Source organism: Podarcis pityusensis, assembly GCF_964106645.2.
Source record: "Podarcis pityusensis genome assembly, contig: HAP1_SCAFFOLD_847, whole genome shotgun sequence".
Lineage (NCBI taxonomy): Eukaryota > Metazoa > Chordata > Lepidosauria > Squamata > Lacertidae > Podarcis > Podarcis pityusensis.
Window position 1 is genome coordinate 1 of NW_028293301.1, and position 17,491 is coordinate 17,491.

Consider the following 17,491-nt stretch of genomic DNA (forward strand, 5'->3'; position numbering starts at 1 on the left):
AAAGAATCCAGAATATCCAGAAACCAAGAGGGGGGTCACTGTACAGAGCAGGCAAAGCCCTTTGTCAGAGGATGGAGAGCGCAGAATGGGGGGAGAAGGAGGCACAGCCTTGCCTGGGGGGGACTGGGCAGTGCGGAGCTTTGGGGCCTGGGAGGGCCTCCCCTTCCCGCCCAGCCTTCCCTTCCCTCCCCTCTGGAGAAGAGAATGAGCAGGTGGGGGGCGCGGGGGCAGCCCCACCCGTCATGGCAGCTGGCTGAGGCAAGTGCACGTGGCAAGGGAATCGGGACCAGCCTCCCCCCTGCGGGCGAACTTCCTGCCCCCCCAGGCCAGGGAGGGGGGCCCAAGAGGGAACAGCACCCTCCCCCCCTTGCTGGGGCTGCTGCCTTGGGGAGGAAGGTCAATGCTGCGATGGGGGGAGCGGGGGGGGAGCAAGGGGATGCCACTCCTGAGAAATACCTGGGGGGAGTGAGGGAGGGAGGACCCCCCCACTCTGTTTGGGGGCAGAGCAGGGGAAGGTGGTGCTCTGTGGGGCAGGGGTGGGGGTCAGAGAGGGTGTGATGGGGGTTAAGATTGTCGTCTGTGTCCTGCTATAAAACACCCTGAAAATGCTCCCGCCCCCTCCCTGCACCCGGAGGCAGGCGGGCCGGACCCCCGCCCCGCCCCACCCACCCCACGCCGGCTCGGGGAGGTGGGGGGAGGCAGGGGGCGGCCGCTAGTGCTCAGACACGGTGTTGCGAAACTCTCCATTTTCCGTGATCTGGAGTCGCGGGGGCGGAGGCGGTTGCCCGGAGTGGATCCCGTTCCAGGGCTGCCCCATAGCGGCGCTCAGACGCGGGTTTGCTGCACCCACGGCGGAAAGCTGCCTCTCCTGTAACAGAGGGGGCAAGAGGGGGCACTTATTTATTAACGTTGGGGGGTGCTGGCTCTCGCAAGGCAGCCCCCACCCTTCCCGCTAGGGCCCCTCTGCAGCGCCACCCACGGAAGCCAATAGAAGCGGCCTCCCCCCAGCAGCCCAAGGGGGTCCAAGGGCCTTCCTCCCCCCATTCGGGGGCCGCTTTGGGATTCCAGCTGTGGGCCCATGGGGCTGGCTGGGACACCCTGTGGCTCTCCCAGGGCTTGGCCTGAGAGCCGGCTCAGCCCATGGCGGATCTGTGGGGCCAGCCAGGCGTCCCCACAAGGAAGGCAGGACTGCAGCCCCCCCCGTGCCCACAAGTGGTCCCCGGCAGGAGCTGAGCGCCTGAGGCTGGGCTGTGTCCTTGGCTCGGCCCCTTCTTTCAGCTCCCCATAGCAACCCCCGCTGGGTGGAGACGCCCTTTCCTGGCCCTGCCCTGAGCCCCCCAGCAGGATAGGCCCCGTTTGGGTCTCAGGAATCCCCCTGCTTTCCCAGAGGCCTCCATCCTGCCCCCTTCCTCCCACGGGGAACTGCTCACCCCCCAGCCCAGCCACTCCCAGGGTGCTTCTGGAGAACAGGCCTTCCTGAGCATTGTGGGTGCAGGCCTCTCGGCTGCAGCAGGCCTTCCCCCCACTCTGATGCCCCCCTTCGTGGCTGCGTTGGGGGTGCAACTGTCCTCCCTGCTCCAGGGACCCCGAGAGGAGGCCCAGACGTGGACACGTCCACTGTAATCCATGACTACGGCACACCCCTCAGAAAGAGAAGGATCTTCCTCTGCAGACCCCAAGCTTCAAGCCCACCCTGGGGGCCCCAGGCTGGGCTGAGTGGGGCAGAACCTGAGGCCTCCCTCCCAAGCAGGAGGAGGGGGAGAGGAGGCCCCCACATGGGAGATACAGGCTAGCGAGGGAATGCCCTCTGCCTTCGCCCCTTTCCAAGAACACTTGACAGGGATTGACCGGGGGGGCAGGCCAGGAAGGAGAGCCAGGAGGCTCAAGGGCAGCCCCATAGCCCCCCACGAGGGGCAAAAGGGAGGGAGCTGTGGGGACACCCAGTTGTGGCAAACGGAGGGGAGCAGGACAGGCCTTTTGGAAGCACCCAGGAATCCCCCCCTCCTGCAGATCCCACAATTCCTTTCACATCTTCCCAGGCCAGACCCTTGTGCAGGATGAGTGCCCCCACCACCTTTGAACCACCTACAAGGGGGGAGGAAGCTGGGCAGGACTGCCCCTGATTATGCTGAGCCCAGGGAGGAATGAGGCCGTTATCACCCTCCCTGGTGACCCCAAAGGTGCCCCCTCACCCATCCTGGGGCTCCCTCTCTAAGGGGTGGAGTGTCATCAGGAGGGCTCCCCCCTCATGGCCACTGGCATGCTCGCCCCCACTAAACCGTGTAGGAGGGCAGCAGTCGGGCACCGGGTTCACCAGGGACAGCGCCTCACACACCCCAGCCCCACATGCCGCCACTCCCGCCCCCCTGGCTGGCACTAACCTCTTGGGCCAGCTGTCCACCACCACTCGCCCGGCCCCCCCTGTGCCTGGGAGCGTCTGGCCACCTCCTTGCCAGACCGGTGGAGGGGGGTCCTCCCACACCCTCCCCCCATGCACACAGGACCCTGCCCGCCCCCCTCCAGGCACATGCACAACCCCCCTCCCGCCCGGGAACAGACAGTGCTGGGTGTCCAGTGGAATGTGGTGCGGACAGACACAAGACAAACGGGGGGCGGGGCAGCAGTGCGGGAGGCGGGGGGCCTGGGGTCACGCTGGGGCGGGCAGCATGGGTTGGGGGGCTGAAAAGGCCCTGGGTGCCCCTGTGGTGCTTCCGGCCTCCCTAGGGGGAGGGGGAGGTGGGTGTCCAAGAGGCTGCTCCTGCTGCAAGTGGACAGAACCGCCCCCTCCCTCCGACTGATGTTCAGGGGGGAGGGCCCCCACCCCTCCCCCTCCCCCCAAGGGCAGCAGGTACCCACTGCCAAGCTTTTGACTTGAGGACCTCCTTCCCCCCCAAAAAACAAGAACCCAGAATGAGGCTGTCCTCCTACAGGTGGGCACCCAGTGGGGTCCCCCTAGAGGGTCACCCCCACACCTATAGGGACATAAAGGAGGATCAGGAAGAGGAAAGGCAGGGGAAAGGGAGGGAGGAGGAAGAGAGGGTCTACTCCTTACGGGGGGCTGGAGAGGGGCAAGGGGTGTGTACGGGACCCACCTGGTCGGCTACTGAGTGGCGGGTGTCCCCCCGATCCCTCCATGTGAGAAAAGCTGAGTCATACAGAGTTACCTGGTGAACAGCTAGGATGAAACGGAGAAAACACAGTGATTGGGTCAGGGACCCCCCAGCAGCTGTGGGGCAGGGTGGGGAGAGGAGGGCCTGGGCAGGGCAAGGAGAAGGGGCAGGTGGGCATCTCCCACAGCCCCCCGTCCATCTCTTTCCAATGCCAAGGAGGCGGACGAGGGGCTGGAGGGGGAAGGGCTCCTGTGTGCTGGGGGAGACCCTGTGTGCCCCCCAGCCAGGCCAAACATCGGGCTGTAAGAAGAGCCTTATGGATGGTTCCCCAGGTCACCAGCCCCACAGGAGATGGGCTTCAGAGGGCAGAGACTCTGGCCCTGGGCCCCACCTGGCTCTTCGGGCACCTGCCATGCGGACAGCAAGCCCCCTGCTGCTCTGGGGAGGGTCTCACTTTCCACTGCAGGCACTCCATCCACCCCCCAGGGCCCCCCCAGAACTGAACACAGACCCTCCGGCTGGAGGAACTCCTGCTTGGCAGAGGGGGAGTGCCCGGGACCGAGGGCATCCCAGGCCAGAAAAGGCCCAGCGGGCAGGAAGGCAGCCCCTCCCCTTCTGGCACCCCCTGCAGCTCAGCGCCCCTCTTCTGACCCACCCTTGGGCAGGGCCAGGCAAAGGGACTCTGAACCCCGTCCCCCTACCCAGTGTGTGGGGCCAGGTGTCAGCAGACGGGGAGCCTCCCTCCCTCCCTCCTTCCCTGCCCAGGCCCAGCCCCCTCCCGCCATGCAGAAGGGGGGAGAGGCAGAAGCGGACTCAGGCAGCGGCAGGGTGGGGGCGGCATGCCCAGGGGTGAGGTGAGCGGAGGACGGAGGGAGGGCGGGTGGGCGGGGAGACGCAGACAGGGATGGCGATGGAGACATGGGCTAGAACAATGACATTGTAATTTCCACCTGAGCGTCGAGCAGCCGCTTCCGCGTTTCGGAGGCGTCGAGGGCGGCCGAGTGATCCCTGCGCAGCTCCTCCTCCACCAGCATCAACCTGCAGGGACAGGCTTCACTGGAGTCAATCCGGGCCCCCCCACCCAGCAGGCAGGCGGCGGGAGCCGGGGCCGCCAGCAGCTGCGGGAAAGGGGGGCTCCCATGGCGGCCCGGGGAGCGGCCGCCCGGCGGGAGCCCCCCTGCCCCAGGCCCCTCCCCGCCAGGGGCCTCTCCTCCTGGGGGATCCCCTGCCCAGCTGGGGGGACCCCTGCCTGCTGCCCCCTCCCCCCGGGGCCTCCCCCTCCCCTCCCGCGGCTCCGACCTGCAGCTCACCTGCCGATGATGCTCTTGATCTGGGAGTCCTTCTCCACCTGCTGCTGCCGGAGGCGCTTCTCGCTCTGCTCCAGCCGCTGCTGGTACTGCTGGAGGATCTTGCTGGTCTGCTCCTCCTGGGTCAGCAGGCGCCGCTCGTACTCCTCCAGCTTCCGGTTGGACATGTGCAGCCGCTCCTTCAGGGAGTGGATCTCCTCCTCATACTCTTTCACCTGCACCAGGGCGAGGGAGGGAGCTGTCTTGCAACCGAGCCCGGAAGCCGCCCCGCCACCAGCCCCACGGAGCCCACGCAGGCCACTCCGCCCCAAACGTGCCCCAGTTACCCGGTCCAGCCGACTCTCGTCCATAGACTTGGAGTACTCCTTCAGCTTGTACTCCTCCCGCTCAATGTGGGAGCTCTCAATGTCCGCCGAGAGGTGGGGCATGTTGGAGACCCAGGCGACTGTCCTCTCGGAGGCCGGCATGACGGGGTTCAGCGTTGAAGGCGTGTGCGATTGCTGCAGGGGCAGAAGGGGCACCGGGGGGGAGCAAGTCAGTCGGGCCTCCAACCCCCCTTCCACCAGGCCCCATCGCTCTCATCTCTGCTGTGTTGCACACCCCTGTTCTCTGAGAGTCCATGGACCCCTGAAGCTTGGAAGCAACTCTCTGAGCAAAGTGATGGTGGGAATTGGGCCTGTCCATGCAAAGAGTGGACTGCAGAACATTCAGCCTCTTCCCCCTGGACTGACAGGGCCCCTCAAGCCTTTTGCCTCCTCTTTCAGGGGTGGATCCAGCCTGCCCTCCAGATCTAACTGGCAGAGCTAAGAATGACCCCTCGACCCCACTGGACGAGAAACAGCCACGGTGACCGTGCCCACTACAAAACATGCTGCCACAGCAGACACACACATTAGGAACACCTCCACATTTACACCTCTGTTCAAAACCCTGTGAATCCACACTCTGTAAGACTAAGAGAATGCAGAGGAAGAAACGGAGGTGGGGCAAGTTCACAATAAGTGTCAGCTGAGGGAAAACCTTTTACTTAATACGGATTCACAAATGTATGAGGAACATCCAAGAGAAAGTCCTGCAAATGGCCGTCCAACCTTTGCTAAGAAACCTCCAAGGAAGGAGAGTCCACCACCTCTCCTGGGAGCCCCTTCCACTGTCAGAAAGCTCTTCCAGATGTTGAGTTGGAATCTCCTTTCCTGTAACTTGAAGCCACTGGTTCAAGGCCCACCCTCCAGAGCAGGAGAAAACAAGCTTGCTCCCTCTACCATGGTTCAGCCCTTCAGATGTTTTGAAGATGGCTCTCCTATCTCCTCTCAGCCTCCTCTTCTCCAGGCTAAACATACCCAAGTCCTTCAACTGTTCCTCCTAAGGCTTGGCTTCTTAGAGACCCTTGATCATCTTGGTTGCCCTTCTGTGCTCACATTCTAGCTTCTCAACATCCTTCTTAAATTGTGGCGCCCAGATTTGGACACAGTATTGGTCTGCCTAAAGCAGAATAGAGTGGGACTATGACTTCCCTTGATGTGGACACTGGACTTCTGCTGATGCAGCCTAGAAGAGCATTAGCTTTTTTTTTGCTGCATCACACTGTGATCCACCAAGACCTCTAGATCCTTTTCACATGTACTGCTAGTGAGCCAGGTGTCCTCCATCCAATATTTGTGCATCTGGTTCTTCCTGCCTACACGCAGAACCTGACATTTGTCCCTATTGAAATTCGTTCTGTTAGTTTGGGCCCAGTTCTCCAATCTGTTAAGGTCATCTTGAATCCCAAATCCGTCTTCTGTGGCATTAGCTACCCTTCCCAATGTGGTGTCATCTGCAAATGGGATGAGCATCCCCTCAGTTCCTTCTTCCAAGTCGTTTATAAAGACGTTGAACAACAGGCCCAGGACAGCACCCTAAGGCACCCCACTGGTCACTTTTCCCCAGGAGGACGAGGAACCATTAATGAGCGCTCTTTGTGTTCAGCCAGTCAACGAGCTACAAATCCACAGATCCTTTCAGCCTCTAAGCAGTCAGGTGGAAGACGTCTGCCTGAAGATGGAAGGCTGGATCCTGACTGAGATGGTCTGGGAGAAGGGGCGGCGTCCGGGTTCCCACATTGATAGATTCAACAGATCTGGAAAACACAGTCTCCTGGGCCAGAATGGAGCTATTACACACCTCCCCCCCCAAAAAAGATGGAGCCCTGGTCAGAGAAAGAACATGCCCAATGGTCACCAGGACCTCCATCCTCAAACTACCTGACTGACAAAGATGGTACCTCATCTGAAATGATTCGGGAGGCTTTGACTATGTTAGAGAAGAATCAAACAGGGAGGGCAGAAGGTTTAAGACGCTACCTTATGTGGTGGCAATGCATAATTATCAAAATGGCCTGAGAAAAGAAATATAAAGATTTGAAGAAAATGTGGGAAATGATTGTTGTTAAAAAAATTTGAAGTTATGCTATTGAGAGGTACAGGACTTGAAGGATTGTTTGAGCGAAAGACTTTGTTCCGATTTGTGGGGCTGGATGGCCGGCCAAGAAGAGTCAGCCCCTATGAAAGGAAGAAGCCTCGGCCAAAGAAGATAAAGAAGATTGACAAATTACTGAACTATGCAGGACAAATTATTACAAAAATGGGCAATTGTTCAATGCATAATTTTAAAGCTTTGCGTACAGATTTTTACATTAGTATAACTTGTAAAAGTCACTTGTAATAAGATGAAGAAGGTTTTAAAATTGGATTGTTAAGTATATACAATTTTATGGATGTGCACAAACAAGTACATTATAATGGAACTAAAGTCGACCAAAAAATGATGGCTTAATCCGTTTATGATTTTTTCTTTTCTTTTTTTGTTGTTGTTCTGTTAGTTTTGGGAAGTCAATAAATTGTTATCAAAAAGAGGGGGGAAAGAAAAGGTATTATGGACACAGGTCCCACTTTACGAATATTCACCAAGCAAAAATTCAGTTATCCGAACATGAGGCTTTAGTACCGAAACCTCCCTAGACGCACCACAGAGTCCGTGGTCAGGAACACGGCAGACATTTCCCCACAAGAATCAGTGGGATTTGTTTATTTGCTATGCGAGCGGAAATTGTGGGCTCGCTACGCAATTCCTCGCCGAAAACTGGACTCTGTGGAGCGAATTTCAGGGGCCAATGAATTGAATACTGAGAGAAAAGAGAAGAAACTATTCCTTTTCCATAGCTATAGGAGACGCTCCACAATACGAGAAAAAAGACAATCCCCTCCTGTCGTTTTTGCAGGAGGCCAGTTCCAATCCATCCTCTGGAGAGGGATGCTTTTCTGGGCCACACTTTCAGAATAAAAATCTGCTTGCACAGTGGTGAATTTTTTTCTTCTAATCTCAGCTTGTTACATACAGTGAAGATACCAGGCAGCCTGACATCCGGCTGGTTGATAGGGGGTCAAATGCTGATTTCACTCATTATAATGCACATCTATCTCTGACTTTTGTCTTTTGGGTTTCTGGGGGTTTTCCTGTTGTTATTCTGTCTCTCACAGCTACAATAAACCTACCATTAATATTGTGGACTGGTCATTTATTTGTCAGAGGGCAAATTTAGCAGGGGATCAAATACTTTTCCCCCTCACTCTCTGTGTGTGTGTGTGTGTGTGTGTGTGTGTGTATGCATTTTAATCAATTGATTGCTTGTTTTTATGCATGTTGTATTACTTATATGATGTTAGCTGCTCTGAGCCCAGCTCTGGATGGGGAGGGCAGGGTACCAATAAAAGATTGATTGATTGATTGAATACTATCCTTGAATTTTGACACACACCCCCTTGCCCCCCCAGCCCTCCTCTCGGACTCGTGAGGGAAACGTTCCTCTCTTTCGTTCTGCATGGAGGCGACTGAGAAGGACCTTCTTGTCCTGAGCCGCTCCGAGGTTTCCTCTCACGCCTTCTGAATCCTCCTGCCGGTGGGAGAGGGAGAGGCCGCTCTCAGCAGGGAGACATTTTGAGCCCCCCTGGGGAGGGAAAAGGCCTGGGCGAGAGAAGGGCGCCCACGTCTCTGCCCGCCTTCCTGCCTCTTCTGAGGAGAAAGATGTCTCAGCTCAACACTTTTGACTGCCAGGTAGGTAGCCGTGTTGGTCTGACACAGCTGAAATAGATAAAAAAATAAAAAATAAAAAATTGTCCAGTAGCCCCTGAGAGACCAACTAAGTTTGTTCTTGGTATAAGCTTTCGTGTGTATCTGAAGAAGTGCACATGCACGCAAAGGCTTATACCAGTAACAAACTTAGTGGGTCTCTAAGGTGCTACTGGACAATATATATATATATATATATATATATATTTCCACTTTTTTACTTTTACTCTTTCCTATTTTATTCAAAGAAACAATTCTGAAACTCATTAGATTCCTCACTAGACATCTCGCCCCTTACGTTCCTCAAGTTTCTGAGGAACCAAAAATATGGCAATATTTGGAATGCGTTTATACAAAATGTAGTTGGCTAATTATTATCCTATACTATGCATGGTATCCTATAAGAATGAATGAGGGTACAAAATAAAATAGAAATATATATATATATTAATTTAGATAATCTATGTAATAGGCTTATGTTAGAAAATGAATATGGATTTTGAATTTGATGTTTGTAAATTTTTTTGATTTTGAAATAAAAAAGGGGGAAAAAGAAAAAGAATGAATGAAGGTATTTTTCATATATACTTTTTTTCTTTACACAATTTTATGCCTATTTATTTGTTCTTTTTTTCGCCTTTTCTTCGCAACATTTTATTTTTCAAATAATTGATAACTTTTCAATAAAATACTAATACCAAATAAAGCTACTGAAGCAGGAGGAAACTGACACAGATAAGGTTTGGGGGAGCCCCTCTGGGACCCCAAACGTAAAAGTCAGAAAAGCCACTATCTGCCGTACAGAATGCAGAGATGATGCGACACACTTCCGCTGACACATACATAATAATACATAAAATAAATGTATTATTATATATTTATTTGTTTATTCCCCACCATTTCCCCCTGATGGGACTCAAGGTGGCTTACAAATAAAAATAGAAAAAAACAATGATAAAAAAGCAATTAATAGAATTAAGACTGTATGCTAGGGCTGGGCAGTGTTGGGTTTTCACCAACCAAACATCAATATATTGCTCAGGCCTACTGTAAAAGGTAAAGGTAAAGGTACCCCTGCCCGTACGGGCCAGTCTTGCCAGACTCTAGGGTTGTGCGCTCATCTCACTCTAGAGGCCAGGAGCCAGCGCTGTCCGAAGACACTTCCGGGTCATGTGGCCAGCGTGACAAGCTGCATCTGGTGAGCCAGCGCAGCACACGGAATGCCGTTTACCTTCCCGCTGGTAAGCGGCCCCTATTTATCTACTTGCACCCGGGGGTGCTTTCAAACTGCTAGGTTGGCAGGCACTGGGACCAAACGACGGGAGCGCACCCCACTGCGGGGATTCGAACCGCCGACCATGCGAGCAAATGATTCAGCAAAGGAAACACAGCCCAGAATAACTAAGGAGATAGTACAAGAATACTTGGCTAGTTTAGATGTATTCAAGTCTCCAGGGCCAGATGAACTGCATCCAAGAGTATTAAAAGAACTGGCAGATGTGATCTCAGAACCACTGGCAGTCATCTTTGAGAATTCCTGGAGAACAGGCGAAGTCCCGGCAGACTGGAGGAGGGCAAATGTTGTCCCTATTTTCAAAAAGGGGAAAAAGAGAGGACCCAAATAATTACCGCCCAGTCAGTCTGACATCAATACCAGGGAAGATTCTGGAGCAGATCATTAAGCAAACAGTCTGTGAGCACCTAGAAAGGAATGCTGTGATCACCAATAGTCAGCATGGATTTCTGAAAAATAAGTCATGTCAGACTAACCTGATCTCGTTTTTTGACAGAATTACAAGCCTGGTAGATGAAGGGAACGCAGTGGATGTAGCCTACCTTGATTTCAGCAAGGCATTTGACAAGGTGCCCCATGATATTCTTGTAAAGAAGCTGGTAAAATGCGGTCTTGACTATGCTACCACTCAGTGGATTTGTAACTGGCTGACTGACCGAACCCAAAGGGTGCTCATCAATGGTTCCTCTTCATCCTGGAGAAGAGTGACTAGTGGGGTGCCACAGGGTTCTGTCTTGGGCCCGGTCTTATTCAACATCTTTATCAACGACTTGGATGATGGACTCAAGGGCATCCTGATCAAATTTGCAGATGACACCAAACTGGGAGGGGTGGCTAACACCCCAGAGGACAGGATCACACTTCAAAACGACCTTGACAGATTAGAGAACTGGGCCAAAACAAACAAGATGAATTTTAACAGGGAGAAATGTAAAGTGTTGCACTTGGGCAAAAAAAATGAGAGGCACAAATACAAGATGGGTGACACCTGGCTTGAGAGCAGTACATGTGAAAAGGATCTAGGAGTCTTGGTTGACCACAAACTTGACATGAGCCAACAGTGTGACGCGGCAGCTAAAAAAGCCAATGCAATTCTGGGCTGCATCAATAGGAGTATAGCATCTAGATCAAGGGAAGTAATAGTGCCACTGTATTCTGCTCTGGTCAGACCTCACCTGGAGTACTGTGTCCAGTTCTGGGCACCACAATTCAAGAAGGACACTGACAAACTGGAACGTGTCCAGAGGAGGGCAACCAAAATGGTCAAAGGCCTGGAAACGATGCCTTATGAGGAACGGCTAAGGGAGCTGGGCATGTTTAGCCTGGAGAAGAGGAGGTTAAGGGGTGATATGATAGCCATGTTCAAATATATAAAAGGATGTCACATAGAGGAAGGAGAAAGGTTGTTTTCTGCTGCTCCAGGGAAGCGGACACGGAGCAATGGATCCAAACTACAAGAAAGAAGATTCCACCTAAACATTAGGAAGACCTTCCTGACAGTAAGAGCTGTTTGACAGTGGAATTTGCTGCCAAGGAGTGTGGTGGAGTCTCCTTTTTTGGAGGTCTTTAAGCAGAGGTTTGACAACCATATGTCAGGAGTGCTCTGATGGGGTTTCCTGCTTGGCAGGGGGTTGGACTCGATGGCCCTTGTGGTCTCTTCCAACTCTATGATTCTATGATTCTAAGTCCTAGGCGCTGAGGTTTTACCCACAGCGCCACCCGCTCCCTTTCCAGGCCTACTGTATGTGTACCTAAAATCTGTTTAAAGCATACAGATAATTACAATAAAAACCGCAGGGCACCAGTCCTTTTCATGAAGAGTGGCCAGTTCCCCAAAGCCTTTTGGGATGGAGGGACAAGGAGGGAGCCTGCCTGGCCTCCCTAGGCCAGGTGTTCCCAAGGTGCCTGGGAGCAGCCACCACCAAGAAGGCCCTGTCCCGCCTCCCCCCCAAGGGTGCTGGGCAGGGTGGCAAGGCAACAAAAGGGCCTTGCTGGGAGATCTCAAAACCCAGGCGGGTTCGTGGGAGCAAATACAGTCTTTCAGAGATTAACACCAGCTCCCCAAATCTGTGTTCCAGCTGACAGACTCTGGGCAAAGGGACCTAATCCGTTCCAAATCGACAGTTGCAAATTTTTTCAGTGACAATTTTATGGTTTTCCTACAGTCGAGCAGTATGTAAATTTTATATACCAAGGCAGGAGCAAAGGAACGCTGGACCACCTCAAACCTACTGGAGAGAAACTCCACTCATCCTCCCAAACTTCACCGAAAGCTTGTGGGAAAAGCACGAGGATACTGGACACCTGCAGCCAGAGATGGGGATAAGAGGCGCGTGCCCAGGAAGCTGCAAAATCTGGCCAGCTTTTGCAAACAGGGGCAGATGCCAACTCCTCCTCTGAAGCTCCTGGCAGCAGCAGTGGCAGAAATGGGAGAAAAACTCCTGGGAGAATTTAGGAGAACCCATTTCAAGGAAATCTGTGGGCTCCCTCTCCTAATGGCTTTAAGACCCAAACTGACTATCATACCTATGCCTACTGTAAGTACAAAGATGTCTGTAAATGTGAGATGAAGGCTGGCAACACGACTGCAGTGCCAGGAGACCGACAGCCGTAACCAGAGGAGGAATGACCGCTGCGAGGAGCACAGAGAGAATAAATGCCATGGTGCATGTGCAGAAGCATAGCTGGATGCCTTCATCTGCCCCAGCTGCAACTGAACATGTCTCTCCCCTCTCGGTTTCTGCAGCCACAGCAGGCACTGCAAACTTCCAACCGTTTGACTTCAGTTCCAAAGGCGCACGCCTCCCTTGCCTCCCAAGACAGAGGGGAGTGATCACAGTGCATTACAGGTGAAGCAAAATACAACTTAAAAAATCTTGAGATCCTGTATGATCTCGCTGTCCTAGGGGCTGAAAGCAGACTTCTCTCCCGCTCAAAGCGAACGAAAAAGACAATGACCGCACCGGCTGATCTCTTACGGGAGATCCTGCTTCCTGGCAAGGAGAGCGGCCCTCGTGGCAAGCCCTGAACTCTGCAGGAGCCTTTCTGCCTTGATTGGAACGGCCTCTTTCCTCTCTCATGCAGAGACGGACGCAAGGCTGTGATCCGCGCCATCCTCCCCTCATCACCAAAATTGCCAGCTCATGGCACCTCGAGAGAAAGCCTTGTGCTGGCACGCGGGGCCAGGAGAAAGGAAAGACAAAACACCCAAGTTTTAAGACCCAAGGGGAAAGGGATCCCCCAACCTTCTTCTTCTTATGACTACTATCACACAGAATAACAGGAAAGGCAAACCAGAGACACGCAGAAGAGGACTTGTCAGGGTAGGACCTGGGAGAGACCTCGGTCCAAATCCCCGCTCCGCCACGAAGCTCAATGGGGGCCTTGGGACAGGGAGCGGCTCTCAGCCCCGCCTGCCTTGCAGGGTTGTTGGGAGGGGGAAATGGGGAGGGAGAAGCAGGCCTGCATTCTGGGGCTCCCTGGAGAAGAAAGGCAGGCAAGAGTAATAAATCTTGTGACTCGCCCTGAGGTCAGCATATCAATCTAATAAACCAGAGTAACGAAGAACTGCACACTTTTAAAAGGGCCTCTGGCTCGAGGCCGCACCTTGTCCACTACCTCTGATCCACTAGATTCCACCTGCGGCAGCTGGCCTTTCAAGCCTGGGAAGAGGGGCCGGGGTGGGGGGCGTGTTTCCAAGGGAGGCTGCTTCTGCTGCCCTGCTCACCTGCTTGGTGATGGATGGCTTGAGGGCGGAGGGGGTTTCCTTGCTGACGGACTGCTGGCGGGGGCGCGCCTGGCCGTAGGTGGGCTCGGGCTGTAGGAGGTTCCCGCTGGAGGGCCGGGGCTTCTGGGCGGAGGAGACGGTCAGCTGCTGGGACTTGCCCCGCTGCAGCTGGGGCTGGGGCTGGGGCGGGGCTGTGCGCTGGGGCTGGGGCCCGATGGTGATCTGGGGGGGCGAGAGCATGTTCTGCAGGTTCTCCTGCAGGGAGAGCTGGCGCTTGGTGAACTCGGAGCCCTGGCGCGTGAACTCGTCGCTGTAGCTGTGGCTGTGGATGATGTGCTTGCTGGCCGAGAGGTCTTCGCTCTTGCTGTAGCCGTGGAAGGGGGCGAAGGCGTCCGGGTTGCCCTCCGCCGGCCGGTGCGGGTGGGCGTGGCTGTGGAGGGGGCCGCCGGCCGGCCCGTCGGAGGCCATGTGGAAGAGGGGGTTCTGGAAGGAGAGGGGGATCCTGAGCTGCTGGGCCGCCGAGGAGGAGGTGCCCCCGCCGCCCCCGTCGGCGGTGACCCCCATCTGGCTGAGGCGCAGGCCGGCGGCGATGCTGGAGCCGCTGCCCTGCGAGAGGCGGCTGTGGCGCAGGCCCAGCCCGGCGGTGATGGAGGCCTGGCTACTGTTGAGCACGTCGCCCGCGCTGTGGAGGTTGGAGATGCTGTTCATGCGGCTGTCCTGGAGGTCCAGCATGGAGACGCTCTTGTTGACGCTCAGCACCTTCTGGTCAGGCTCGGTGATGTCGGAGCTGCTGGTGCAGTAGGCCGGGGAGGAGCGGGCCAGCGGGGGGCGGGCCACAAAGAACATGTCCTTGGAGCCCCCCTTCTCGCCCTTGGTGGGCGACGGCAGGCGGGTCATGTCCATGGAGCTGCAGGGGGGAGAGAGCAAGGGGGGTTGGCCGGATGAGGCCCCTCTGCAGGTAAGGGGGCAGCGGCGGCGGCAGCAGCAGCCCCACTGCCCTGGGGAGTGCCCCCTGCCCCTGCCTGCCTAGAGGGCGGGTCAGGAGCCCCGAAGGGGGCACAGCCAGTCACAAAGGGGAGGGGCAGCCTGCCAAGGGTGGACTGGCCACCTCCCAGGGAGAGAAGCCCCCTCGCACGCGGCCCAGCACAGCCCGCCTTCCTCTTGGGTCCTGGCCAGACTCACCTGTTCATGCCTCGCATCATGTAAGGCTGCATGTCGACAGAGCTGTGGGGGAAGAGGGAAAGTCAGGCTAGAGACCCGCAAGGGGGGGAGCTTTCCAGGTCCCTCCTGCACCCTGACCCGCAGGGCCCATTCCCATTCTGCACAAATGCAGAGCAGGCTCAGAAGAGCCGTGTCGGCCGGGGGTCCCTGGCAACCCCCTCCCTCCGCCCCCGTGCCGCCGGCCTGACCTGTTGAGGTCCCGCATCATGTAGGTGGACTGTATGTCGCTGGAGGGTCCCCGGAGGATGACGGGCTTGGCCTGGAGTCGCTCGCCCTGGTGGCTGGGCTGGCGCTGGATGTGGGGGTTCCTGAGAGCGAGGCTGATGTCGTTGAGGAGGCGGGGCAGGGGGCCCAGCTTGATGAGGGCTTCCTGGCGGGGAAGAGAGGCGGGCCGGGGGTCAGGGGGGGAGGAGAAGCCGCGGGCCCCGCATCCCCCTCCCCCACCCTGGGCGGGCCAGCACCTTGCTGAGCTGAGGCATGACCTCCCAGAGGAGGGCGTGGAGGGTGGAGAGCTCCCGGCCCAGGTCGATGTAGCCCTCAAAGCTGCTGCTGTTGGTGAGGGTGTCCAAGTTGGAGATCTCGTACAGGAACTGCTGCATGCTGGACCACTCCAGCTCCAGGAACTCGTTCATGAAGGCCATGTACTCCTCTTTGCTCCCAAACCTGAGGGGGGCACAGGGGAGGGGAGGGGGAAGGCAGCCATTGAGGACCCCATTGATATCATAGAACTGTAGAGTTGGAAGGGACCTCACGAGTCCCCTAGTCCAATCCTGCAATGCAGGTTTATTTAAAATCATAATTATCCTGCCCTTTAGGGTACTGACCCGTCCCAGGCAAAAGCAACCAGTAAAATAAGAAGCTGTTAAAACAAGAAAAAGGCCAATGAATGAAGAGAACAGCAAGCGGCATTAAGCAGCAGGAAGAGAGGCCCAGCTGAGACTCAGGTGAAAGGGGGATGGAATGAAGCAGCGGCTTCCTGGGGGCAGGGGAGCCGGTCCCTGCCCCTCGCTGGCCCTCACTGCCCTCCCGTCAAGGGCAGAAAGGGGCCCAGCCTCAGGCTTGGGGTCTCCAGGGACCGGGGTCCCAAACCACGGGGAGCATGAAGAGCTGACCAGGAGCAGTGTCTCCATCGAAGCGGCCAGTGGCCCCCGCTCTCTTCGTCCTGCAGCCCTGGAGGCACTTCCACCCCCCAGCCGGGTCACAGAGGGGTGAGACCCGCCCTGCCCTAGGGAAGGCTGAAACTGGCAAACAGGGCAACATTAGTCAGAGGCATTTTTTAAAGTATTGTTCATTTTTCAGTTTATATTATACAGTTTCCATCCTACCATTCCAATCTCTCTTTCATTGATATCATTGAATTTCCTTTGCACCTCCATCCTTTTCCCCTTCCCTTCATGATTACTTATTTTGTCAGCTGCTGATCATAAACTCAACCCGACTTGCAAATTAACTTTAATACTGCTTTGTTTTAAATACTCAACATATCTATCTTTCCATCTATAGTCCTTATCTTAGTTGTCACGCTCGCTAGTTCAGCAAATTCTATTAATTTATGTAACTAGCAGTCTCTTGTCGGATAGCCTCTTTCCAACTTTTTGCATAAACTATTCTTGCAACTGCTGTTGCGTATAGGAACAAGCTTTTCGATTTGGTTTTTTCTTTATTAATATGGAATCTGGCACGATTTCCAAATTTTGTTATAACTTCTAAAGCTTTTGGGACGCTCTTCAAAGGATTTTCCAGTGTCAAAACTATGTCGTCCACAAATGTTTGAAGTTTGTAATTTCGTTGTCCTGCTCGAATCGCTACGAATTTTCTTGGCAAGGACTTCAAGTACCAAAATGAATTAACAGTGGGGACAACGGACAGCCCTGTCTTGTCCCTTTCTGTATACTACATTCTTCCATTACTTTGCCATTAATAAGTATGTTTGCTCTTTGTTTGTGATAAATTGCTTTAATTCCATCCCCCCCCCCAAGTCCATGTTTCTAAAACCTTCTCTATAAACATCCATGAAATGTTACTGAACACCTTCTCTGTATCCAGGAATAGTAATACTGCCTCTTCGTCATTCCTCCTCATCCGTCTGCCAGATAAAAAGCCTGTTTGATCTTCGTGTATCTTCAATATTTCTCTCAGCCTTTGGGCCAGGATTATAGTATAATACAAGTTTATTTATAATAATTGTTTAATAAAGAGATAGGCCTAAAGTTTTTTGGGTGAGGTATAGCCAAATCTTGTTTTGGGATTAGTGTTATAAACACATTTTTCCTGAATGTTAGAATGATATCAGAATGAAATTAAGTGGTCTTAGCAGCAATGTTAAAGGTGTATGTAAAAACGGATTGTTAACAGATGAGAATCTAAAGTTATAATATATTAAGTTAAAGGATTAAGACAAAAACAAAGAGGGAAAGGAATTGCTGAATAAACTAATAGAACTGGAATACAAAAAAGGGAGGTGTGAGGAAGTCAGGGAAGTAAGGAAATGAAGTGTAAGTTATGGAAAGATCGATGTGGTTTTTTTTAAGTGTTTTTTTATCTTTTTCCTGTATTTTGTATTTTATCTTTTTTATCTTTTTATCTTTTTCTTTTCTTTTTATCTATGTAATTTTTTCTTTGAAACTTTAATAAATATCATTTTTAAAAAAATTAACACATTTTTCCATGACACTGGAATATTTTCACCTTTTAAAGCTCTATCCATCACTTCTTCAGCAGGAGT

The 17,491-nt window shown here is 54.0% G+C and overlaps 1 protein-coding gene and 1 long non-coding RNA gene across 2 annotated transcripts; one reads left to right on the plus strand and one right to left on the minus strand.

Annotated features, from left to right (window-relative positions):
• Positions 1–6: 6 nt before the first annotated feature.
• LOC308469123 (ras/Rap GTPase-activating protein SynGAP-like) lies at positions 7–15,578 on the minus strand. The gene is made up of 8 exons (XM_081024449.1): positions 15,228–15,578; positions 14,955–15,136; positions 14,728–14,769; positions 13,546–14,452; positions 4,744–4,917; positions 4,421–4,632; positions 4,061–4,148; positions 7–868 (listed from the first exon to the last, which is right to left on the minus strand). Exons 1-8 carry the CDS (start codon positions 15,561–15,563, stop codon positions 713–715), a joined length of 2,097 nt encoding a protein of 698 aa, XP_080880575.1. The 5' UTR covers positions 15,564–15,578; the 3' UTR covers positions 7–712.
• LOC308469124 lies at positions 4,946–7,223 on the plus strand. The gene is made up of 2 exons (XR_013982010.1): positions 4,946–5,263; positions 5,298–7,223. It is a non-coding gene; the product is annotated as an uncharacterized lncRNA (long non-coding RNA).
• Positions 15,579–17,491: the final 1,913 nt, after the last annotated feature.

Excerpts from the sequence above, each read along its gene's own strand:
- LOC308469123 (XM_081024449.1), bottom strand. The coding sequence starts at position 15,563 with ATGATTTTAAATAAACCTGCATTGCAGGATTGGACTAGGGGACTCGTG. Across the intron at positions 14,453-14,727 it reads ATGATGCGAGGCATGAACAG|CTCCATGGACATGACCCGCC; the intron begins GTGAGTCTGGCC and ends TCCCCCCTGCAG. Across the intron at positions 869-4,060 it reads AGCGGCTGCTCGACGCTCAG|GAGAGGCAGCTTTCCGCCGT; the intron begins GTGGAAATTACA and ends CCTCTGTTACAG.